The 26,929-nt window shown below is 36.0% G+C and overlaps 2 protein-coding genes across 2 annotated transcripts in view; both read right to left on the reverse strand.

Moving 5' to 3' along the window:
- Positions 1 to 1,666: 1,666 nt before the first annotated feature.
- Positions 1,667 to 6,883, reverse strand: LOC130228353 (whirlin-like). The gene is made up of 3 exons (XM_056456791.1): positions 6,797 to 6,883; positions 3,857 to 4,433; positions 1,667 to 1,878 (listed from the first exon to the last, which is right to left on the reverse strand). Exons 1-3 carry the CDS (start codon positions 6,836 to 6,838, stop codon positions 1,667 to 1,669), a joined length of 831 nt encoding a protein of 276 aa, XP_056312766.1. The 5' UTR covers positions 6,839 to 6,883.
- A 2,292-nt stretch (positions 6,884 to 9,175) lies between these two features.
- LOC130228354 (whirlin-like) overlaps positions 9,176 to 26,929 on the reverse strand; it is a 65,910-nt gene continuing 48,156 nt past the window's right edge. Inside the window, exons 5-6 of the mRNA XM_056456792.1 lie at positions 12,982 to 13,185; positions 9,176 to 9,430 (exon numbers count right to left, since the gene is read on the reverse strand). Of these exons, the coding sequence (XP_056312767.1) occupies positions 9,176 to 9,430; positions 12,982 to 13,185 (459 nt within the window). The remainder of the gene's footprint in view (positions 9,431 to 12,981; positions 13,186 to 26,929) is intronic.

Consider the following 26,929-nt stretch of genomic DNA (forward strand, 5'->3'; position numbering starts at 1 on the left):
AAGCCCATAATGATGCTCTAAACGGGGTGGTAACAACTTCATTAGAGAAGAAACTCATCATTTCTTTGTGCAACTTATATAGTTTTACACGCACACGCATTTTAAAGAAATCCAATATTATTTTTGGTAAAAACATGCACTCGTTTTACATATTAATTGAAATATGTAAATGACACATATAGGACCAATGTTTCCTTTACAAATATTATTGAGAATATTACATATTCTATTCTAAAACATAAAATCACTTACAAAAGCAAACATGTATTCTAATCTCATATACAGTATAAATCATATAAATAAATAATGAGGCGATTTATTAAGTAATGAAATGTAATATTTATTATTTATTAGGAAATGAAGAAAATCCTACTTTAATAATAATATTAATAATATTAATGATGATGATGATGACGACGATGATGATTATTATTATTAAGTAGTATATTGTTTATTTATTATTTTTAAAAGTCTACTTTTACAATTTGACCTGCAAAACCGCTGCAGAAATGTTCTAACCAACAGGCCCATGTCATTTACAGAACAGATACTTAATAAATAACCTACTATAAATAAAAAACATTAATGTATGCTATGTTTTCTGTTTTCACAAGCTTTGGAGAAGCAACATAAATTGTGCTTTTAAATTATAGGTCACCTATTATTTATAACATGGCTGTGTTCAAAATGACATCAATGTTTTCAAAGAGCACTGTGAAGGGAGCACAATTGTAAACATGAAGATCGCAAAAACTGAACAGTAAAATGCTTTGAAAGCAAATTACACCTAAGAGTGATGACTTTAATGCTTTTTAAAATAATTCAGAGTTTAAATGTTACAATGTTCTAAATGAATAGGGCATAGGGGGATAAGAGAGAATAGAACACAGCCAGGAACTGTTTCTAACTACAGCTCTAGTGGTGTAGTTGCAAGCATACAAGTTTGCGATGCAGTTTTTCTATTTTTGTAAGGACGCAACATGCGACTTTAGTTGGCTAACCATGGTTTTCGGATACGCACCCCTGGTCAGCACATTGTAGACCTGTATTTTCTCTATGTAAGATTGCACTATTGTTTTAAAATGTTTTTATTTTTATTTAATTTATTTTTTGTTTTGTTTTTGTGCTCAAAATACTTTTCATTGTAGTTGATTATTGTTACATGTTTATGTTGTCCTTTTTGTAAATTTTTGTAATGTGTTTTACAATGTATAAATAAAACATAAAAAACTAAGAATTGTGAGATAATACATTTTTAACAAAACCAGTCACATTTTTTATTATTAATATACTTTTAATGGTCGGAAAGCTGAATAAATAATCATCCATTGGTGTTTGGTCTGTTAGGATAGGATAATACTTGGCAAAAAAAACTTAACTGTGAGAAAATCACCTTTAAAATTCCTTATCAATGCATATTACATTTATATGACTATTCATATTATATTTATGAATTCTTGATAGATCTTCATAGAACATGGTTTACTTAATATTCTCTAATGATTTTTTAGATTCTTCAAAAAATGATTTTATTCTTAAAAATAAACCAATAATTTTTTTTCTGTGAACAGCAGGAGAAGAAATAAAACTGAAACCTTACAAGGTAACTTAAAGACAAATATGCTTCTGCATAGCATTTATTTACATCACAAATAACTGAATATGATTAAAATGACAGAATTTTCATCTCTCTCCCCTGTTTTGCGGTTGCCTGTGCGAGCCCTTCAGCTCTGCGAGTGTCCCCCATGAGCTGCTGGAAGGAGGGTTTTCCTGGTCTCGGGCTGCTGTCCTTACTCAACCCTCCAGCCTCAGCGATATCCACTCCACTGTCCTCACTCAGAGTCTGTCCACTGTCTGACAGCTGCGACAGCGTGGCTCCTGGGAATAAAGATAAATGAGCGTACAAAGCCATAAATAACCACCCAATTGAGCTTTTAGAGATTAGAGATCTGCATTCAGAATTAATGTGGATCTCGCACATTAGCTGGATGTGAGAAGAGGTATACAGGTGGATGAATTCCCTAAGTGCAGAATTTCAAAGTTTAGAAGTGCCTCCCAGGGTTGTCAGCTTAGAGTGTTATATTAGTGTGATTCATTAGTTCAAATGAATGAGTGCCTCGCGCCCTGCGTGCATTCTGCAATTAGGAGAAATAAACCCTTAAAGGTGCAGAAAGTGATTGTCTTCAGAAACATTTTTTGTTGTGCTGGTTGAAAGTCTCTTCACATTCCAATAGTAATGATTTAAGTAAATGATCTTAAAGTATTGATATGTATTTTTATATTCTGGGTAAGGCATAAGACTAAAAAAATCTTCATCCAATTAAAATTCGTCAGGCCGACAATTCCCATAATTCTGATAATTAGCCCAAACTGTCTGTGTTTTCACCCACTGGTGTGGTTTGGCGGGTCTGTGACCAGCACCCCCTGGCTGCCGCTTTTATCGGAATATATCCACATCCCCTGTTGCGATGACATGTCTATGTGTTTGTGCGCTTGTGCTGGGGCTTTTTTTTCCCCACCTGATCTCACACTGCCCTACTCCAAGGATAGTCTGACAGATGCTTTTTTTCGCCTCTCTCTTTCCTAATGTATCTTATTTCCTCTTTCTAAAAGCTATCTCTCATCTGACCTGTCTTCCCCTGAAATGTGTGATGTTTGTGTATGGTCAGGGGGGTGGGTCCAATTTCACTGCATGTAAAAGCGTATGTGACAAATGAAGGCTTTTCATCATCATCATCATCATCATCATCATCATTTACAAGATTAAGTTATTTAGCGCTTTAAAAAAATAATTGAAAACATTCAAATTATACTTGTTGCTCTGTATGATTCTGATTCATTAAGGAAAATGTTTGAAAGAGTCATGAAACACATAAATATTTACATTACACGTTGCCTATGCTGTTGTTGTCTATTGGAAGGAATATGTCAACACAGCCGCCATTTTAGTACACTCCTTTGAAATTATATTGATCTAATCCGTGTCCTGAAACACACACACTCCACTATTTTCACTTCAATTCTAACGAAGGGAGCGATTCGTTTGTGAATGAATCTCCATTATGAACAACTCGTTTAAACCATCTGTATACCTTAATAGGAAGCTATACAATATTATATATGTGCATATACATTAAATTAGTCAGTACTAAAGCCAAATCTGCAGCTTATTTAACAAAATAACTTACGATAATGGTCCAAAAACTAGTATGCGCAAATTTATATATTATAGAAAAATATTAAATACAAATTTTAAAAAGAGGAAAAATCAAGTGAAGCAAAATAATTGAAAAATTTAGTTGAAATTTTGTAGGTTGAATTTTTTTTTCGTTAATTCAATTGTACTATTTTTCCATTTCTAAATATGTTTGAAATGGATAAAAATGTTAATTTTCAAAATGGTGTGTACTCAATTATGCTGAGCACTGTACCTGCCAACGTTTGTCTTTAAAAATCCAGGAGACAAATGGATTTACAACTACTAACATTATATTGCCGCCGTTCAAATCCTGCATCTACTAACTACACACACAAATCAACAGCACAACCGTCCTTGTAATGGATGTTGCCAGATTGAAGTAAAAAAAGTGCTTTGGGATTTGAATATTTCAGCAATTGTGTGGCAATTGTGAGGTGATGAGCTTCACACAAGATCTGGCAACTTGACAAACATGGACAAAAAGTGATTTTTCCTAACTAGGAAACCATAGAGAAATAATAAAAGGGGAGGGTGACAAATTCCCAGGAAAAACGGGAGTGTTGGCAGGAATGGTATCAGTATCTTGGACCCGTGCGTTAGCTCATAAACAAATCCCATGATTTATCCCTTTAAGATCTAATTAGAGTGTGTCCTCACCTCTCAGCTGGGGTTGCGGTCTGTCCTCTGCGGTCTCTGGCTCAGCATGCTGGGGGCCGCAGCTGTGTGTAGAGGGAGAGCCATTCAGCCTCTCTGGGCTGCAGGGGGGTGGCGCGGGCATCAGCAGTGAAGGCGAAAGGGAAGGAGAGGAGCGGGGAGAGATCATTGGTGTGCCGTCTCGAGAGCGATTTGGAGACTCGGGGTGTGGGGAGAGCGTCCCTGCCTGCCTGTTCATAAGGAACTGAACCAGATCTCGGCCAGATGAAGGGCTTGAGTGATAGGACGATGTTCGTGGAGAGCTGTGATGGTGAGAGCAGGGTGGAGGAGTGTGACTGACAGAGCAGGGGGAGGTGGTGTGGTGGATGGTGCACGGGGACGTGTGAGAAGAACAGGATAAATGAGAGTGATTGAGTGTGTGGTTTTCCTGATGCCGCCTGAAGGGGGCGGTAAAGAACAGGTTGGTTTGGGACAGTTTGGATGAAGGCCGTTTGGTTTGAGTCTTAGGGCTGGCGTGTCTTATTGGCGGAGGAGGAGGCTTGAACGACGGTGGCGACTCGGATGACACCTGCACCTTGTCCTGAAATAATAATAAAAAACATAAAAATACTCTCCATATTTATCTCCTCACTGTCACTTTCAGGCAATTAAAGGATGCATTATCATTGAGAGAGGTTATGATAACAGATGAGAAAGAAGAACGAAATCAACACGTCCTGACATTTTAAAGCTTTTAAAAGGTGACATTTCCTTGCAAAATGTCAGCCCGTTATAAAATGAACAGATGATAGTTGTCGGTATGTACAACGATTTAGCACAAGCACACATTTATGGTGAGATGCTCTATTATGTATTCATCCAAGATAATGTTATGATTACAAGAGTTAATATTGGGTTACTGATGCCTAATTAAATTAGAAGAAGAAAGGGTGGGATAAAAACCTATTGAACATGACAAAATTTGAACAAACTGTAGAAATCTGTCACATGACAGTGTTGTAATTGCATATTTTATGAAATCACTGATCAAGTAACTGGGATCTGAGGTGACTGGTATTTGCCACTGCAGTGTACACATACACACACACATACATATATACACACACATACATATATACACATATATACACACATACTTTATTAGGTACACCTTACTAGTACCGCAATGGACCCCGATTTGTCTTCAGAACTGCCCTAATCCTTCATGGCAGAGATTTAACAAGGTACTGGAAATATTCCTCAGAGATTTTGGTCCATATTGACATGATAGCATTACGCAGTTGCTGCAGATTTTTCGGCTGCACATCCATGATGTGAATCTCCCGTTCCACCACATCCTAAAGGTGCTCTATTGGATTGAGGATCTGAAGATGAGTACACTGTGGTCATAAAGGGATGGACATGGTCAGCAACAATACTCAGGTAGGCTGTGACATTGACGCGATGTTCAATTGGTACTAATGGGCCCAATGCGTGCCAAGAAAATATCCCCCACACCATTACACCACCACCAACAGCCTGAACCATTGATACAAGGCAGGATGGTTCCATGATTTTTTTTTGTTGATGCCAAATTTTGACCCTACCATCTGAACAGACTCATCAGAGCAGGCAACACGTTTCCAAACTTCTATTGTCGACTTTTGGTGAGCCTGTGTGAATTGTAGCTTCTGTTTCCTGTTCTTAACTGACAGGAGTGGCACCCTGGTCTTCTGCTGCTGTAACCCATCCACCCCAAGGTTTGACATGTGTGTTTAACAGCTTGAACCAGTCTGGCTATTCTCCTCTGACCTTACTGAATATTTTCTCTTTTTCAGACCATTCTCTTTAAACCCCGGAGATGGTTGTGCGTGAAATCCCAGTAGTTCAGAAGTTTCTGAAATTCTCAGATCAGCCCATCTGGCACTAACAATCATGCCATGTTCAAAGTCACTTAAATCACCTTTTTTCCACATTCTGATGTTCAGTTTGAACTGCAGCATATCGTCTTGACTATGTCCATGTGCCTAAATGCATTGAGTTGTTGCCATGTGATTTGCTAAATAGAAATTTACATTAACGAGAGCAGTTGGACAAGTGTACCTACCATAATGGCTGGTTATATATATATATATATATATATATATATATATATATATATATATATATATATAGATCCAAGTGCATCTTACGTAATTTACTAAAACAACCCATACTAGGGGACAACAAAAACTAAGCAAAACAAAGAACACATAGATATCACGGAAACGACACAATACTGAGACAAACAAGAGGCAAAGACGAGAGATTATATATCTAGTACAGGAGCAATCAATTAGCTAAACTAGACTGTAAGAGGGAGGAGACAATAACTTAATAGCAGACTAACAAGACAATGAGAACTACACTGACTAAAGTGAAAACCAAAACACAGGAATAAAAGGCAAGTACTGTTACACTTAGAGTGGTTTTTGGAGGATGATGTGACACTGAAGGTTATCTTACATTTTCAAATATAGAAAAGTCGTTAAATACTTTAAATTGTAACAATATCACAATATTATCATTTGCTGTATTTTTCACAAGCTTTTATAAATCTTATCAAACTGTGACTTTTCAAATGTATAGTGTAAACATGGGTTTTTGTATGATTTCTCTGGGTTCTTAAGTTTTAGGATTACAGATCATTCGGCCTTTGAGATTACAAACAAACAAGTGGATGAGTTTGAAGCATCCAAAAACAAAACAAACATTGTGAAAAGTCCTTAGGTTTACATTGGATGTGACAGGCTTTGTGTTTCAAGGATAAATGTTTTGTTTTCCTAGCTCTAAATCTTTTCCTCTTTTACTGAAATGCTAAAAAAAAGAAACCATTTCAACGCTGACTGCTTTTTACGTCACAAGATGTTTATTTAATCCAGTCTATCAGCATGTAGGCATGAATCAAAAAAATGAAGCACTCACCAGAGCAACGTCGGGAAGAGAATTCAGAGTCTCGAGTGGCATCAAACTCCCATCTAATCTGCACTCACTCTATAAAAGAAATGCAAAATAGCAAACAATCAGTAAAATGGCTGAACCGTACAGCAACAATCACTCCAGAACAAAATACAATCAAAGAGGGATGTTTGAGCTCAAGCCGTCCATGCTCTGCTTGAGAGGCAGCTCTTCATTTCTCAGTTTTTCTCATCAATTCAGCTCAATTACCAACTTGTGTGGGTGAGATACTGTCATTCACAATAATGGCTGGAATCAAATCATGCAATTATAAAGACACGGCAGATCGGACCAATCATTGCAGACACAGTAGAAGTCCTTTTGAATAAAGTCAGCAAGTACAAACACAAATAAACAATCCCCATTCTGTCAAAAAAAGCCTTTTGGGGCCGAGGATAAAGCATTGCAAACAAACATCATGATTAAAAAATAAATGACTTTTATATATATATATATATATATTATTCAACTTCCTTTTTATGTCACTACTTAAACCTTAGGGAATTGAATAATTAATCAACAGTAATTAACAGACAGTCTTATAACAATTAAGTTAATAGTTGCTTATAGTTTGAGTGTTTTTAACAACTCTATCTCACAGCAATTTGTAACTTTTTGATTTAGTGGCTAAATCGTATGAATTCGTATAATCTCATTTGTACAATTTAGTACAATTTGCTTATACCCCAATGACGGTTGGGTTTAGGAGAGGGCTTGGGTGCCACGCCTTCTTTTTAAAATTGTAAACTGAACTTCTAAGAATTTGTATGAATTACCCACTAAACTGACAGAACGTAAAATAGTTACGTTTCTCATGAGATCAGGCTGGTTTTTACTGTTTAAAAAAGTGTAATGCATAACAATAGTTTAAAATGATGAACATTTATTCAACTTAAAATAGAAATGACAATTTAAAATGTAAAATTAGATTTTTTTAAATTTAAATTATAAATACGTAGGGATGTAAAGATTCACCTGACTCATGATTCGATACGATTCATGATACTAATCTCACGATTCATGATACTAATCTCATGATTCACGATTAAGTCACAATATTTTTAACAAAATTAATTGAAACTAAATTAAGGTGAATTATAATTCACTTTAATTTTTTACTATAAAATCACAATATTATAAATATAATATAATATATTAAACTTATAATATAATTTACAATAATACATTCATTCATTTTCTTTTCGGCTTAGTCACTTTATTAATCTGTGGTGGCCACAGTGGAATGAACCGCCAACTTATCCAGCACATGTTTTACGCAGCGGATGCCCTTCCAGTCACAACCCATCACTGGGAAACACCCATACACATTCATTCACACTCATACACTATGGCCAATTTATCTTACCCAATTCACCTATAGCACATGTCTTTGGACTTGTGGGGAAACCGGAACACCCGAAGGAAACCCACTTGAACACGGAGCGAACATCCACACAGAAATGCCAACTGACATAGCCAAGGCTTGAATCAGTGACCTTCTTGCTGTGAGGCGATTGTGCTACCCACTGAGTCACCGTGTCACCTATTCAATAATAATAAGCAAATTAATTAAATTTACATAAACTAATTTGAAAAGGAGAGGGTAAAATAATCTAATACCTGCTTCTGTAACAGAACAACTTTCTCTTTCATTCTGAAAAACATTCAATCTTCACACTTTCGCTATGAAAACACTGATGCACCGTGTGATCTCCGCAGCACTCTTTGGAGTGCATATAATCCAGTCTGCGTGGTCTGGCTAACTAATAGTATTTTTTGCATATAGACTGTGACAGTAGTTTTTTATTGTGCTGATAGTTTAAGTGCATCATTTTCATTGTTCTGTTAGTATAACTAAACATATTTTTGCAGTGTTTGCACAAAGTTTGTTGTTTTGCCAGGCACATTTGACGGCTGTCATTTTACTCTGCCGCCCCACCTCTTGTCAGAATTATTAGCCCCCTTTTGAATATAAATACATATACATATACATATATATATATATATATATATATATATATATATATACATATATATATATATATATATATATATATATATATATATATATATATATATATATATATATATATATGTATATGTATATGTATATGTATGTATTTATATTCAAAAGGGGGCTAATAATTCTGACTTCAACTGCATATTACACACATATATATTATTTCAAAAAACGTAAAATTTTGGATGCGATAAATCGTGATTAATCTTTGCCCAGCACTATTGCATTTAGGTTTCTTTTAAAAAGATTTAAAATCTTACCAAAGCCAGATATATTACATAAAACTTTATCAAAGTAATATTTAAACAGGACATCTGTACTTCTTCTCAGCACATTCTAATATCCACATTACTTGCAGGTGCACGTGCCTTGCTGTAGCCGGAGCCTGCAGTGTTCATCTGGCAGGCAGGAGGAGAAACAAGGCCCTCTGGATGAGTGATGCAGATGGAGTCTGGGTGGAGGAGGCCTGATCCTCCGTGTCGAGCTCTCCACGCCTCCATCTCCCGAAGCAGCACCTGCCCATCGAAGCGCTCCAGATCCTGTGGAGCGACCAGAGTTCGCACCTCAGCCAGCAACGACAGCTGGAAAACAGCAACAGCCAACAGATCATTAAATCAAACACCCGAAATCAGACATGTAATACATTTCTTATTTTAATTCAATGCTAACTATCAAATGAAGCTAAAATTTTCTCCTCGATAAGATATAGTCTTTTGATAATAATGATAAAACCTGGAGCTGGTTTGTTAAGGACTCAGCAGTGTGAAAATAAATGGGTTTGTGAAGTGATGTCATTAGCAATACTGTTTTGCATTTGTATGGGCCTTTTTACAAATAGAGATATTTACTGACATACTTTTACTCCGTATTCACATCATAAGATCAGCTGAGTGGTTAAAATAAATGCCTTTTGTCATCAGATGTGATTTCATTATTAGTGTTTTAACATCCATGATGCTTTGTGTGAGTTACAGGAGAAACGTTCTATTAAACTGTAAACAATAAGTAAAGTGTTGTAAAAACTGTGTTCAATGAGCTTTTATTATACTCCCGACGGCTCATCCATCCCATATAAAACAGCAACTTACTAGAATGAACAAATTACTTTCACTAGACAATTAATAAACCAAAAAAAAAAAACTAAAGACGAGCCGTTCTGTGGAAATGTTACTGTACTGCATGGATTACAAACAGAAAACAATCTAGAGGAAGAAAACGGTGAACTAAAAAAAATGTATACTATTTATTTATTCATTTTCCTTCGGCTTAGTACCTTATGTATCAGGAGTTGCCACAGAAGAGTAAACCGCCAACTTATCCAGCATATGTTTTACACAGCAGATGCCCTTCCAGCCGCAATTTAGTTTATCCAATTCACCTATAGCGCATGTTTTTGGACTGTGGGGGAAACTGGCACACCCGGAGGAATCTTACACGAACACGGGGAGAACATGCAAACTCCACACAGAAATGCCAACTGGCCCAGCCGGGATTTAAACCAGCGACCTTCTTGCTGTGAGGGTACAGTGCTAACCACTGAGTCACAATGGTACCTTTTGATACTAATGTCACATTAAAATACTATGTGAAATGTTATTTTCCAGATAAATACACAGCACAATGTCAAACATACTTCTCACTATTTTTTTTACTCTGAATATGGATTTTTTAAAACCAAAACCTTATTATTTAAAGCTCATTTGAACTTCATTTTTAAAGTTCCCCAAATGTAAGTGCAATGTAGAGATGCAGTATATAAAAAAAGTGAAAACAGTAGCTGTGTTCCCATCCAAAGATGCAAACTAAATGTATGCGCATAACTGGAATATCGCATATAAAATATACGAATAAAGCAGCGTTTGCATTCAAGTAGTCAAAGAAAACAAAATCGTCACTTCCTGATTAACTGGTGCCAAATGTCAACAGTAAAAATGGAATTTACTGCAGTGGGAAAAGCTGCGTGAATCTTTTCTTTATTTAAAAAATTACTTGTGCTTCAGAAGACAGTATGCTGCCACGCAATGAACGTGTGGTTGTGTTTGAAGGCATCAGATGTGGAGCACAGACACTCTTGACTGTTCTGAAGGTAATTAATAATATAATAACACGAATAATGAAATGGTTAAGGCATTTTAGAATGACTTAAAGAACATTTCAGATGTTTTACCATGTGCTCAGCCTGCTGATTTAACCATTCACACACATTTTTACCATCACATGATCTCTTATAACAAAATCACATGACTTTTTTTAATGCGCATACTGGAATTTGTTCAGTAAAAGTGTTTCCATCATAGATTATGTGCATCTTTTCTTATCGAATATAAAGTTTAGGTTGAATTCAAGTTACATTGCATCTACATGCCAACTATTTCTCATTTGATTATAAGTAGGTTGGTGTTAAGGTTGGAGTTAGGGTTATGGTTAGTGTAAGTTGACTTGCAAAGTTTCTTATAGTCAGTTAAATGTCTGTTGAAAGAGTAGTATGAACAGATATTAAGCAGACTTTTGCTTATAGTCGGGGGCCTATCATACACCTGGCGCAATGCAGCGCAAGGCGCGACGCAAATGTTATTTGCTAGTTTCAGCTCGACAGAAGTGTCATTTTGACATTTTGACCACGCTGTTTAAATAGCAAATGCATTTGCACTCATGTGCACCCATAGGCGTTCTGGTCTAAAAAGGAGGTGTGTTAAGGCGCTTTGTTGGCACGTTGCTATTTTGAGGAACTAAAATAGACTGTGCAATAGACCAGCTGAGAGCAGGTCTAAAATCCAGCGCAGAGCACGTCAGTTGTGCACCTCGCTTAAACATTGCTTAAAACACACGGGATGTACAGCAATACAGAACTATCTTTACAAATGAAAAACAATTAAAGGATTAAAATATTACAAAAACTATTTTGTACATAAATATAAAAAACAGTACCTCCATGCCTTCTACACCTCAGGGTCTTTTTTCAGTTTATTCATGACAACTTGCTTTTGTAAAATGTTATTACTATCATTAGTATATTTAACATATGCACATTTATATTTGTTAGATTTGTCCACCTGTCAGGTTTTGGACCATATGGGGCATAAGAACAGGACGTGTCATTGGATATAACTCCGTTTTTTGACCACACGTTATTATTGCTCATTTATTTATTTGCTGGAAATTAGAACTGAATTTAGAAATATTTTTGAAACAAATCTTTGCTCTCAACAAACAAAATTAAATATGTAGGCTAATGGATGTCTTCAGTGGAGAGCGTACAACACCGTCGTTTCCTTATCCACGAAAGAGTGGAAGTACAGGCAGAATGGATTAGGCTCATTATCCACTTGCAGCAGATGCTCTGTTTAACTGTTTTTTTAACTGTTTTGAAGTGTTCAGTCTTTCCACTTACAAAGTCTGCCATGTAACTAGCAAATGTGCCATGGAGCGACACAACTAACTCTAAAAGTGAATGGGAGATGGGACTCTGATTGGTTTATTCTCAAAACACACCTATAACTCATTAAAAGAATAAGCTCAACACTGTTAGACCATGCACCGCGGTGCAGAGTGCGTTTTCCCATCTTTAAAATAGCAAAAGTGGATTCAGACATGCCCTTAATGCTTTTGCGCCCTGCGCTTCAGACTTTACGCCTAGACCATTAAAATAGAGCCCAATGTGTTACCAAAGTTTATCCTACCCAGTTATGCACATACGTTTTTTATGCACATTTTCAAAATGTATGTGCATCTTGACGTTTCCATCAACCTTTTTTTATGCACATATCCAAAATCTGCATAAAAATTGATGGATGAAAACGTAGCTAGTGATAAAGTCTATGCTGATTAGCCTATGAACTTTATTCATATAAAAACACCCAATTCATAAGCTGAATGCCCTCCAGCTTCCAACAGCTTCCACATTCAGACACATGCACTCAATAAAGATAATGACATTACAGTGAGGGGTAGGGTTAGGGGCGATGAAAGCACAGACATTAAAAGCCAGTAGCATCTGCAGTCATACCATTCTCATTTTCATCACTGATATTGTTATCGCAATAAATGTCATGATATAGTCCATATTGACCTTTATTAGCATGCACCATGTGGTCTTATGGGTTGTTAGCATTTTTTTTGCTGTCAGCTTCACCTTTGCATGTGTATTGAAGAGTTCAAACAGGGCCATTGCCAGAGGCTCTACTCCAATGTGTGCGCGCTGGTACTCCTGAATGTAATAACTCATGGTCTGTCTCTCCGTCTCCGTCAGAAGCATGAACGCCTGTTCCTCCAGAGAGCTCCATGCTCCGGTGCGCACCGCTCCAACTGCTGGCACGACACCTTTACAACACACTGACTGCAAATAAGACAAGATGGAGAAAGATCAAATGTGCAGCTAAGTTATGTGTGTCTATGTTTGAATTTTGTAATCATATCTATAAGAGTATTCTTTAGACAGAGCAAAACACAGTCATGTTTTATTGATGAATCTGTATCATAAAGTAGCAGTATATTAAAAGTGATGAAGGTGAAGAAAACAATAATGGTGCTAAAGGGATAGTTCACCTAAAAATGAAATCTCTCATCTTTCACCTATTCAAAACTGATTTGAGTTTCTTTCTTCTGTTAATAACAAAATAAGTTATTTTGAAAAATGTTGGTTGATGGCACCAATTGATTTCAATAGAATTTTACTCCTATGGAAGACAATGGGTGCCATCAACAATCTCATTTTGTGTTATACAGATGTAAGAATCTTAAAATGGATTAAAACCACATGATTGTGAGTAAATGATTAATAATTTCCATTTTTAGGTGAACTATCCCTTAAAGTATTGTATTGGATGGACTTTATTAATCCCAAAGGGAAATTCATTCATTCATTCATTCATTCATTTTCTTTTCTTTCAGCTTATTACCTTATTTATAAGGGGTCGCCATGGAGGAATGAACCACCAACTCACTAAAAAGTGTTGCATGCAAAACTGTTGCAAACAATTTATTTGTGTTGAATTTAATCAAACAAATTAAATTGAGCAATGTTCAACTTAATTTGTTTGTTTAAATGCAACCCAAATAAATAGTTCACAACCACTTAACATAAAAAATTTAGTAAATCCAAGGAATCATCTTTGAATAAATTTTTTCAGTGTATACTCTGGCATATGTTTTATACAGCAGATGCACTTTCAGCCACAACCCAGTACTGGGAACCAAAGGGAAATTTACAATGCAACAAAACAAGAGTAAAAATTAACTAAACAAGAGAAACCAACAAGAGAAAACATAATACAACTACACTAAACTTTGACAAACTTAATCTAAACTTAGAATCTAATAAACATTAAATAAAAGATAAAAGCAGGAGTGAACGAGATTTGACCTACAAAGAAACTAGGAAACTTATTCAAAAAGACATTAACACAGAGAAAAACTGCAGACTATACAGTTCACATCACCAAATCATGTTTAAAGACCCCTTTCACTTTGTTTCACATGTGATATCATTTCAAATGAAATTGGAGGAAAGGGTGAGATATATTGACTAGCTCCTCCTTCTTTAGCCAATAGTGTTTTGTTCAAAACCTTGACTTGGACTTCAGAGGGACTTTCAGAGGAACAAAATGTTTGAGTGAATTTATCAATAACCCATTCATAAAGGGTCCATTACTACATAATTCATTACTGTGGATGTTTATTTGTTTCTTTTATTGCCAAATTGTGAGTGAAATACTAAATAAGGATTGAGAACAGAGAATTTAGGTTGTGCTAAACCAAGCTTTAGGTTTAGCAGATTCTTGCTATTAACGAATCCTTACCTAAAATGTTTAATTCAATAAAGTACTACATGCTGCTTATTAATTGCTAATAATGTAGTAGTTGTGGTTTATGTATTGAAGAATAAGTACATACTTTATAACAAACAGCCAATTTATAATAATAAACAGGTAATAAGCCAGTAGTTATATAAATTACACTAAAGTGTTACCAAAATTTTGTAACAGCCCTGTAATGTCTTATTATTCTAAATGAATTAACCGATTAAATGCTATCATGACTGGTAAATAATTTGAAATATATATTTGGTTCGAAAATTATGTTTATTTCATATATACCCTGCTAATCTGGATCTAAACACTAGCAAACGCAAACTGTTAGATTTTAGTTTACTCCAAGCGAAGCGTCTTATTGCTTTAAATTGAAAAAAAAAAAAAAACCTCAAAGGCCATCCTGTGGCCAGTGGATTAAAGAAATGACTAGCAATCTTGCTCTAGAGAAGCTGACATAGACTGTTAAAGGAAAATTACAGGATTGTTATAAAATATGGATCCCCTTTCAACACTTTCTTAACCAGGTGGACCAGGCAACATTTTTTGATGTTTGAGCTTTTAAACCCTTGTTGGTGCCTTATTGTATTGTTATTTGTTGGATTCCATTTTTTATGGATTTTTTATGGCAGTTCAAACAACACCCAATAAATACGAAAAAAAAAATTATAATAATATTTTGACATTATAAATCCTACTACATAATTTGACTAATTTCTCCTGATAATTTAAAATATTGTAGTAAATAATTTTTAAAGCTCACAAATATTGTTTTAAATATTTTTTTCAAGATCTTATACTGCATTGTAAGTCTGTCTAAGACCCTTAGGATGTATCCCATATTAAAACACTGCCTTTGAAGTTTGAAAAGGCAACAATCGAAGCTTGAAATTTCGGATCCAGCCTAGATTACTGAATAATTTTCATAACCGAAAATAAGAGTGGCGTGCAGTGATAGAAGAGTTGTGCAATCATTAGTCACAGCATGTATTTGATATGAACTGATGTAATGTGCATGTTCAGGTCAGTGTGTGGGCAGCAGGCACTCATGGGAGAGAGAGAGAACAGCAGCTGCAGAGACCTCAGCACTCAGCCATGGCTAATATGTAATGCTACATACCCTGGGGTAACAAACTCTCTTTCTCCATCTTATTTGGCTAGTTCTGCACCTTCCCTTAGGAAACATGCCCGTCCTCTGCTTTCTACTTTTAGGCGCTCTCCTTAATCAGGCCTACATCACAATAACTCTAGTCTCTATCAAACAAGCTTCCTCTCTCCGTCTCTCTGCCTCTTTCCAACCCACTACACTTCTCCCAGAGCTGCTATAAAAAAACAACAACAAACACTGAAACACCATGCATTGTATATCTATGCCCGCAGGTATCTAGGTGGTGACTTACTGTGAAACAACAAAGAAAGCCTTTTTAAAAGGTTTTTTTAAGATAAAAAGTTCAGTGTGAAAGACAATAGGGATGGGTTGGCCGTTCTCAACTGATGGGTACAGCACAAAAGCAAAATAAGGACTTTCAAAGCTATCCTGGCTATATCCTGGCTAAATTTAGCCCTGACTTTAGCAGGCTAAATTAAGCTAATAAGGAGATTTATACTTTGCAGTTAGCCTGCTCACGATCAGGCTAGATTAATCCTAGGCATTCATCTCAATCAGCACCCTAGCTCCTAAGGTTGTTCAGGAACTGGTAAGGACAGTGATGAGCTTGGTTTTCGACACATTGGGACACACTGACTGTGATATGTGAACTACACATTGTACATTGTCAAAATCAGAATTTATAAACTACAGCAGAATTAATAATTTTCATATATTTAGTTTAAAAAATACATTATAGTTAAATAATTTGATAGTTTTATTCATTCATTCATTCATTCATTCATTCATTCATTCATTCATTCGGCTTAGTCCCTTTATTCATCAGGGGTCGTCACAGCGAAATGAACAGCCAACTTATCCAGCCAACTGACCCAGCCGGGGCTCAAACCAGCCGCCTTCTTGCTGTGAGGTGACCACCATTAAATTATTATAAATGTTGCTAAATTTTTCCTAACCAATCTAGCTATGTTCGTTTTAATATAAAAATAATAAATAACAAATTATTTTTATAAAAACGTTTGTTATTTGTCATTACGTTTGATCATTTGGGCCACTTGATTCATGTTTCGCGCTTCTGAACTTCCTTTAAGAGGACATAGTGTGTATCACTGTGCCCTGATTTTCATTGCATTGTGGGACTTTTCAGGGTGCAAACGTTTGGAAGAAGTTTGCAATTGAGACAACACTTAAAATGGCTGTGGACCTGATCAGTGCACTGACTACTAAACCAATCTGTTGGTTTCGCCGTCAATGCTACTAGAAATTTAAGTGTTTTGCAGTCACAGTATGATCTTAAAAATAAAAGTTTTATAGCATCAATGGTTCCATGCAGATCTTTTAACATCCCTGGAATCATTTCATTCTACAAATGATTCTTAAAATGAATATAACTGCATCCATTCATAGTTTTACTCCTGATTCCTTGATTACCTTGTTGATTGATTGTCACCTGGACCTGATTATTGCTGCATCCCAATTTGCCAACTTATTCTACACTTTAAAAGTATGTACTGACTTAATACATAGGAATAGTACATAGCTTAGAGTGGGGATCACCAACCCTGTTCTTGGAGAGCTACCTTCCTGTCGAATTCAGAAACAACCCTAATTAAACACACCTGAACCAATTAAGTAAAGCCGCGGTCACACTGCACTTTCCATCCCATAGACTTCCATTCATACACATGCCAATGCAGCAGACCAGAAACACAAGCTTGTGGACAAATTTCGTAGTTCACGGTGTTGTAAAGTCCAAGCTTGGTGAACTTTGACCTATGAAATCGCATCACGTGATTGCGTTAGACCAATAGACCCAGCAGGCACAGGACATCAACATGACGTCAACATGAGATTGATGTTGTACCCCAACATTGTGGGAGGTTACATTTTGTTTGGAAATGAAAATCAGATTGACGTCAGAACCCAACGTCAGGCCGACATCAATGTACAATGTCTGACAGATGTTGCTTTTTGGTTACTTTCCAACACAACCTAAAAACAACCAAATATCAATGTCTTATGATGTTACAGCTTGACATTGTGTAGACGTTACCAATATGACATCTATCAGACATTGGATTTTGGTTGCCACACCTGACGAATAAAGTATTTGATGTCAATATTATGTTGTTTTAAGACGTTGGATTTTGGTCACCTTCCAACACAACCTAAAATCAACAAAATATTAACGTCATTTCACGTTATTATTGGACGTCAAAATAACATTGTCCTTAGACGCTGGCGACCTAAATCTAACCTAATACTTACATCTTATGACATTGTGTGTCTGCTGTTGAAGATCAAAACATGACCTCTCTGTACAGAAATTTAAAACATGGACCAATCGCTTACTTTTTTTAAACGTCATTTTGTTTAATCCCGCCCTTTTTCGCAGTGCCAAGCGACAGAATTTTGCATGTTTAAACTATAGTGTGATCGTGGCATAAAACCTGAAGCAGCACTTGATAATTACAGACAGGCATGTTTGGTCAGGTTTGCAACTGAAATCTGCAGGAAAGTAGATCTCCAGGAACAGGGTTGGTGACCCCTGGTTTAGAATGTGTAACAAAAGAGTAGATGAGATGACATACTACTTCATTATACTACAGGACACACTAATGTTCCCTTATAAGCATTGTGTCCCTGTTTCAATCTTTTACAGTTAACGTCATTGTTAACTGTTTACATTCATTCCAATTTCTAATCGAAGGAGTGTATTAATCTGACATTTGTTGGTCTTTCATTCAGAGATATTTGCTCGTGTGTCTGGATAATGATGCACTCAAAAGATAATGACCAAATGCATTTTTCTGAGAGGTACTATGTTCGTGTAGAGGAAATAAAATATGGATGAAAGACCCACCCCTCACTGACAAAGGTCCAGAATTTGTCCCATACATGAGCTCAGTTGTCCTATTTTGACTGCTATTTCATCATAAATATTGCAAATAACCAACATCCAACTGTGCAAGAAAACATACAATCTAACATAAATGTCATCTTTCAGTACTGTATTGTTTTTAAATTGAGAAAAAATTTTACAAGTAACTTTTATTCTAAATCTTGGACCTTGGAAACAAAAAATGACCAATGAAAATGTGTGAAGCACCAAAAGCGGCGCATATTAAAATTAATTTGAATATTTTGACTATTGTGGTCCATGAATTTTGAAACATATTTTTTTGGTTATCATGACCATCCCACAATCTATTTCAGCTAAAATGGTGCTTAAAATGTACTAAAATGCAGTATTTGAATCTCATAATTAAATAGTAGACTAAATAAGGCCTATAACCGCAAAAAGCTCCACTTTTTGAGAAAAAAGAACCTAAAAATAAACGGATAAAAAAAGAACTTAAAACATTGCTAGCGCAACCGCTACAAGTGAGATAAAATAAAAAGCTGAGAAAAAGAGAATGGAATGAGACAGACAGAGAGAAGGCAGGTCTGCTCTGACAAGCGTCGTGGTTTGGTTCGGGTGGTTTGAAAGACCCACCCCTCACTGACAAAGGTCCAGAATTTGTCCTATACATGAGCTCATTTGTCCTATTTTGACTGCTATGTCATCATAAATATTGCAAATAATCAATCAAAAAAGATTTTAAGACCAAGCGGATGCAGACCAAAACGCAGTATTTAAATCTCATAATTAAATAGTAGCCTAAATGAGGCTTATAACTGCAAAAAGCTCCACTTTTTGAGAAAAAAAGAACCACCCCTTTCACCAGGCTGGCCACGGGCCTGTATTTTGCCAACATCATTAAAAAATTGCATATTGTTAATCACATTTATGGGGATACTTCATCTTAGTTTTTCATTTATTTTACTCGAAATAAAATTGTTTATTTGAAATTGAATGAAACCACTGCGAAGGAAAACCATGTTCCCTATTTATTTTAGTATTTTTGAATGAATTGATGTTTAAGACCATAAAGGACTTCTAGAGGTATCCATAATTCTGGACCAGGCCGTATCCTGAGCAGATGCTGTGGCTGTCATGGAGAAGTGGAGAGCATGAGACTGATTCCTGAAAGACCCCAGTGACAGACGAGTCTCTGTATTGATCCCGTGAGCCAGCCTGTATACCAGTCGGTGACCTACTCAAAGCTGTAGCTTCTCCACGATGAACATCCAGCGTTCTCCAGCCTCCGGCGCCTAGACAGCAGCTCTGCACAAGAAATTTGGCTAGAGGAGAAATGGTCATGCCCAACTTAACCTGGCTTCTCTTGATGATTTTTTTTCCTTCAATTTCATCAACTGGTGAAGTTTGTTCCTCATTACTGTCGCTACTGGTTTGCTGGGTTTGGGACTTGTGGAGCTGCGCATCGAGGGATTTGCTCTTTAGTGTTTGGACTTTGAGCAGTGAAAATTAAACCACACTGAACCAAACTAAACTGAACTTCAACTCTGAAAACTGGACTGACACTGTTTAAATGTACTTCTATGTTAAGCTGCTTTGACACAATCTACATTGTAAAAATGCTACAGAAATAAAAATGAATTGAGCTTTTGAAATGTTATGATTTTTTTAACACATTTCTTTTTTTCTAGAAGCACGTGATCAAGTTTTAAATTGCTACATAAAGAATCTACTTCAAATTAAATGCTGTTCTTATGAATTTCTCACTATGAAACCTTGAAAAAATGTTTTACCATAACAAAAATAAACATAGGAGTTTAGCATAGGCAACTTCTTTGAAAGCCTGAAAATAAATGAATAAAAAAAGACACTAAACTTAAAACATTGCTAGCATATACGCTACATATTGATTAAAGTGAGATGAAATAAAAAGCTGAGGAAAAGAGAATGGAATGAGACAGACAGAGGAGACAGGTCTGCTCTGACAAGCGTCGTGGTTTGCTTTCGAAATCAATACTTTTTTGTATTCAGTTGTGTCTGTCCTTGAGCGCTGCGATTTTAAGCAAAACAGAAGCGTCTTTCTCTTCCTCAAGGATTTCCTATTCTCCTTCTCTCCTCACACATGGTCAATGGCACAAACTACTTCAGACCAATGCACTGCTACTCTCGAGATGTGCAGGATGAAATACTGTATCACAGAAGGCCTAATTCTCTCTGTTTTGTCTTTTGTGTCATTTCAGTGTTTTGGAAAGTGCTAATTTTCAGCCTGCTGCCATCAGTGAGTACATGTCCTTCTTCCTCACATCACAGCAAGTTACTAATCAATGCAGCTGGTATGTAGATAACAGAGAATAGAAGATAATTTGTAAAAGTGTTTTACAAACGGCTTATTAGAGAACAACTTCCGAGCTCTTATTTATAATAATGATTTCCCCCCAAATTCCATGGTTTTTATTGTACATTAAAGCAAAGAATAATTTTGAATTCATAAGGAAAGTAAATTACTTGAAAAATATGCAGAGCATGCTAACTGAAAAGGGGCCATTTACAATGAAAGATTCTTTGGATCTAAAAGCATAAGACACAGTACTAAGGAATGGCTTTAAAAAGCAGTTAGCCAACTTGACAGTGAAATATTACAAATTTATTCAAATATATATATGTATATATATATATATATACACAGTTGAAAACATAAATTATTACCCCCCTTTGATTTTTTTTTTCTTTTTTACATATTTCCCAAATGATGTTTAACAGAGCAAGGAAATTTTCACAGTATGTCTGATAATGTTTTTTCTTCTGGAGAAAGTTTTTCATTTTATTTTGGCTAAAATAAAAGCAGTTTTTAATTTTTCAAATCCATTTCAAGGTCAAAATTATTAGCCCCTTTATGCACATTTTTTCCCCGATAGTCTACAGAACAAACCATTGTTACACAATAACTTGCCTAATTACCCTAACCTGCCTAGGTAACCTAATTAACCTAGTTAAGCCTTTAAATGTCACTTTAAGCTGTATAGAAGTGTCTTTACTGTCATCATGGCAAATATAAAATAAATCAGTTAGAAATGAGTTATTAAAACCATTATCTTTAGAAATGTGTTAAAAAAATCTTCTCTCTGTTAAACAGAAATTGGTGGAAAAAACAGGGGGGCTAATAATTCAGGGGGGCTAATAATTCTGACTTCAACTGTATATTTCATTGTAAAATACATTCTGAGGGAGCCTATATGTGAAATACAGTCTCAGGTCTCCAAAGTAATGCAAACTGTCAGTTTCAAAGAACGCCTGTGTCTATTGTCTAAGCTGATGAGATCAGGACTGGGAAATGCAATTGATTAGATCGAGACTGAGAAAATTACCCTGCTGACAACAACACTTCATTTGCATGCTTTGTTTTGGATGGTCTCCACCTCTGTAAAAATGTATTCAAACTGAGAATCTGTTAAACTAGCGGAGTTCTTTCGATGACGCCGCAGGGACGTTGAGTTTCTAAAAGGATTCTGCTTTGAAGATACCCGAAAGTTCTCCCTGGTTTTTGGCTCGTTTTAGAAATTCATAACAGTTTTGGTGCCGTGAGCCAGATAGAGAAATTCACAACAACAGCTTCTAACACTTGCACACATATGAGTTCTTCTGGTTGGTCCACTGCTTTGAAACTGACATCGATAAATGGTGTTGCATATAAAAGTTGAAATTCTTGGAACTTGACAGTGTCTTAAAACCGTAGTCTTAAAGTAGTCACAGTGTCTTAAAATCATCAAATACTGTGACTTTACATAGAAAACAATAGAAAAGTAGTGGAATGGAATGGAAAAAGGCATTTTGTTTGTCCCTTAAACAGGTAGAGAAATAACAGAAAAAAATAATGCTACAAAATATTCTGAATTTTGTCAAATAAAAAAAAAAATAAATAAATAAAATAAATGAATAAAATAAAAAAAATAAATAAAATAAAAATAAAATAAAATAAAAATAATAAAAAAAATAAATAAATAAAAAAAAATAATAAAATAAAAATAAAATAAAATAATATTTTAATGGATCATCTGCTTAACTTTTTTTCCCCATTACATTACATTCTATAAAGCATTATACTCTTATTGAAAGAGAAATCCAAGGATTTATCACAAAACTGAAATAAATACAGACAATATATATATATATATATATATATATATATATATATATATATATATATATATATATATATATAGTCACATAATAGTAATAATAATGGTAATAAAATTAGTAGCAATATTAACAAAAATATTTTTAAAAACAGGCAGAAATAATTATTACTTCAAGAGTTCACACTTAGCTGATGATTGATAAGTAACGCCGAGTTCAGACTGCACGATTTTTAAAGTATTCATGCCACAGATGTTTTCACACTGCATGACTATCTGGGGTATCATCCATCTGTGCTGTTTACACTGTGAGATGGATCGGCGACAGTGGGTTTCGCACTGCATTGCTTACAATATGAGAATCGCAGACAACTTTGTCTCAGTCAGCAAATTACATCTCACAACCAAACACACACAAGAAGTGACTTGGAAACGAAGTGAGGTCAATGAGTATATCTTTTGTTATTAACTACATAATGAGAAAGAAGCCTTAAGTGGGGTAGAAAATGTACTTATTTTGCTAACCTGAATTTTCTGTTTTGACCCGGTTGTGATATTGCTCAGGTGACAAACAGACACAGGTGCTCTTGACAAATTTACACTAGTTTTTCCTCCATTTCTTGGGTTCAAATAGACTGAAAACAAGCACTTTAAACTTCTCCTCCAACCTCCCGCTGGCCTGCAGATACCCACACTAGTGGATGCTGCTCTCTCATTGACTGTAGGTAATCGCCGATGTTATTTTCAATCAGAACACATTTTACACTGCATGATTTGAATCGCTGACAGCTCCAGATATTTAGCACACCAAATATCTCACGGGTGTTGGCGACTCATTGGCGATTCTCTCAGATCACGTCTCTGACAGTTCACACTGTGTGATTGTTACTCACGTGAACGAGCACAGATTTGCCTGTGATTCCAGGCATTTGTCTGTGATCTCTTAAAATCTTTCATCAAAATTGGGGATAAAATCATGCAGTCTGAACTTGGCATAAGAGTTAGGCATGCTGTCCCAGGAGAGAGACCTGAGCTTGGAAGATCCTCAAACCTAGGGTTACCTCCCGTTTTGTTGGGTGAGAGGGGAGTCTGAGATCAGGTAGGTCTCGAGAGCTCTCCCCTATATAGTGAATAAAGAAGAGAAGGAGTTGGGGTGGATGGGGGATTCTTCAAGACAAAAATGGCTAAGGTAAGGAAATCTGGCTATTTATACGTATTCAAATTCATTCAGCAGCAGCAGTGTAGCAGATCTATTCCGCCAAGACCAAATACATCAACATTGCCATATAAATATTCATTACCTTACTAAATCCCAAGAGTGTTCATGACAAAAAAACTAATATATAATGAAAATGTATATGTTTATTTTTGTTTCTTTTAGTCGTAGTGGGAGTATAATGTACAGCCTTTTAATAAATCGATTATCAAACATTTATATTTAGTGAATTTATCCATGTCCTATGTTCCCTGAATTCAGAAAAGCAAGGTCTGGAATTGCTCACATGGGAAAGAAGTCATCAATAAAAACCCTAATTACTTGCACCAAGAGATAATCATTCTCCAGATGTTAAAAATTCATATCAACTGAAAAGATCTCATCTGACACGGAGGACAGTAGCAGGTTTGATTTGGCCGGCTGGTGTGCTCTTTATCTCTCAGCCTGGACTGATGATGGCAGGAGTCTGAAAGGCCCATCCATCCCTCATTACTGCCCTCATTCCTGCATACTGCTGATCCACAGCCCTGATCACTAAAACTGTCCCCTGGCGATTGACTGTGCCAGCCTTAATCAATAACCCAGGATAAGAGTGTCTCTGCCAATTTAACTCTTAGGCTTAAACACACATACACAAGGACCCTACTGACAGACTCGTCCCCCAAAAAATGCATTATCAGTTTGAGTCCTGACTACTGCTGAATGAGAAGTTTCTAGCTGTTTTTTTTAATAGAAGAGTTATTGTGAGTTACAGGAATGATTGCATTAAAGTGTCATACACTGCAGTGAAAGTGACTGTGGATGCTGATGTCATTAAGTCTGTGTTTGCTGATTAAAATGACTTAACTCATTTTATGATGTCGAGAACAGGAAGATGAGACAGACGCTCTGTTCAATGATAATGTGGAGACAATTAAACGATCTAAATATGTGAGAGTGATGCAGATAAAGAGATGCAGTTCCCTTTAAAACACTGTTCATTTTAATGAAGTGAATACATTTCTCAAAAAAAAAAAAAAATTAATCAATTGTTTTTTCATTTACCCTTGAGAAATCTACAAAGTAACAATTTTGACAATGTGATGCTTTATTATGCTAGGTAATTATGTTTTAGTTTGTATGGCCTCCTTTTTTCAGTCAATACAGCATCAGTTTGTCTTGGGAATGACATATACAAGCCCTGCACAGAGGGATTTTGAGCCATTCTCCTTGCAGAAGAAAATGTTTCCTGACTTGCTCCAAAATGGCTCAACAATATTTAGATCTGGTGACTGTGCAGGCCATGTGATTTGTTCAACTTCACTTTCATGTTCATCAACCACTGTCACCAGTCTAGCTGTGTGTATTGGTGCATTTACATCCTGACACATGGCACCACCTTCAGGATACAATGTTTGAACCATTGGGTGCACATGGTCCTGTAAGAGGCTAAATTATCATATGCATTTGTTTATACAACAAAACATGTCTTTTTGACTCAAGAAGGTCTATACTGACTCCAAAGGCAGATACTGATAAGATCAGGGCCTGGTATGTGGACTTTGTGGTCACATGTTGACTGGTCAGTTTGAATGTCTCAGCATTTGGGCTTTAGCCACATGGTCAAGGAAGATACAAAACAGGTGGTAAAACACTGCTCTGGCTCTTTTCCTGGTCTGTATTTTCCTGGCATGCTTTCCTGCTCTGCTCCTCTCCTCCTCTGGAGTCTATCTTCTCTGACTCTACTGCAATCAGGCTAACTTCTGGGCCTGCTCTCTTTGTCTATCTCTCCCTCCCCCTGTGTCTCTCCTTCTACCTCTGGTAACTTTAACATTTAAGCTGGGTTCAATTTATATATTATTTTTTATCATTTCATATTTTATCATTTTATACTGTTATTTTGTATCTAATTCAGTTGTAACCATAGCAAGTTATTGTCATTAAATCATTTCATTTTCAAGTATTTGTGAATTACTTTTAATTTAACATCAACATTTAATTGCTCCATATTGCAATACAATACAATTACTTAATATCAACGCTCTCCCACATTTATAGCTATTAATACTGCCCTTATGTCAGTTTTTGGTATGAGATTGCAGAAAGATGGTTTGACTAGAATTTACAGTCATATTTACAGTCATATATTACATAACTTTTAAGCTATTCGCAAAACAACAGTTCGAACTGCTGTGGTTTAAAACCCATTCTTACAGTCCTCCAGAATGGTCTGGTAGTCCTTGGCAGTGATGTGCCCATCTAGCACAAATATCGGGCCTAGGGAATGCCATGATATTGCAGCCCAAACTATCACTTATCCACACCCATGCTTCACTCTGGGCATGCAACAGTCTGGTTGGTATGCTTCTTTGGGGCTTCTCCACACTGTAACTCACCCAGATTTGAGAAAGACAGTGAAGGTGGACTCATCAGAAAAACAATAGTCCACAGCCCAAGATTTTTGGGACCATTGAAACTACATGTGGCATTGACACGAGTGACTAAATATTTGGCTATAGCAGTCCGGCCCAGGGTTTCTGCATGTTTCTCCAAGTGAAATTTAAGAGTTTAAGACCTTTTTAAGACTATTATGAAGAAAATTTCAGACTTATAGGGCAAAACGCTAAGGGTTTTTATCTAATGCCCAGTGGAAAATATTTTTACTTACTCCATTAAAATTCAAACACATATTTGAACACATTGTTGGTCGTATCAATTGAGTAGCTTTACATGGACAATAGAAATTTATTGTTATTTTTGAAATGTAAGACATTTTAAGACTTTTTAGGACCTCACAGACACCCTTCCAGCCATGTATATTGACCCTGTGAAACTCCCGACAAACAGTTTTGGTTGAAACAGGAGACTTGAGGTGCATATTTAATTGTGCAGTGAGTTGGGCAGCTGTGCTTTATATTTTTGGATACAATTCGGGTTAGAACGTGAACATCCCCATCAGATACAGTATCTTCCTCAC

Source organism: Danio aesculapii, chromosome 5, assembly GCF_903798145.1.
Source record: "Danio aesculapii chromosome 5, fDanAes4.1, whole genome shotgun sequence".
NCBI classification, from domain to species: domain Eukaryota; kingdom Metazoa; phylum Chordata; class Actinopteri; order Cypriniformes; family Danionidae; genus Danio; species Danio aesculapii.

Excerpts from the sequence above, each read along its gene's own strand:
- LOC130228353 (XM_056456791.1), bottom strand. The coding sequence starts at position 6,838 with ATGCCACTCGAGACTCTGAATTCTCTTCCCGACGTTGCTCTG. Across the intron at positions 4,434-6,796 it reads CTCTTCCCGACGTTGCTCTG|GACAAGGTGCAGGTGTCATC; the intron begins GTGAGTGCTTCA and ends TTATTATTTCAG. Across the intron at positions 1,879-3,856 it reads ACCGCAACCCCAGCTGAGAG|GAGCCACGCTGTCGCAGCTG; the intron begins GTGAGGACACAC and ends CTTTATTCCCAG.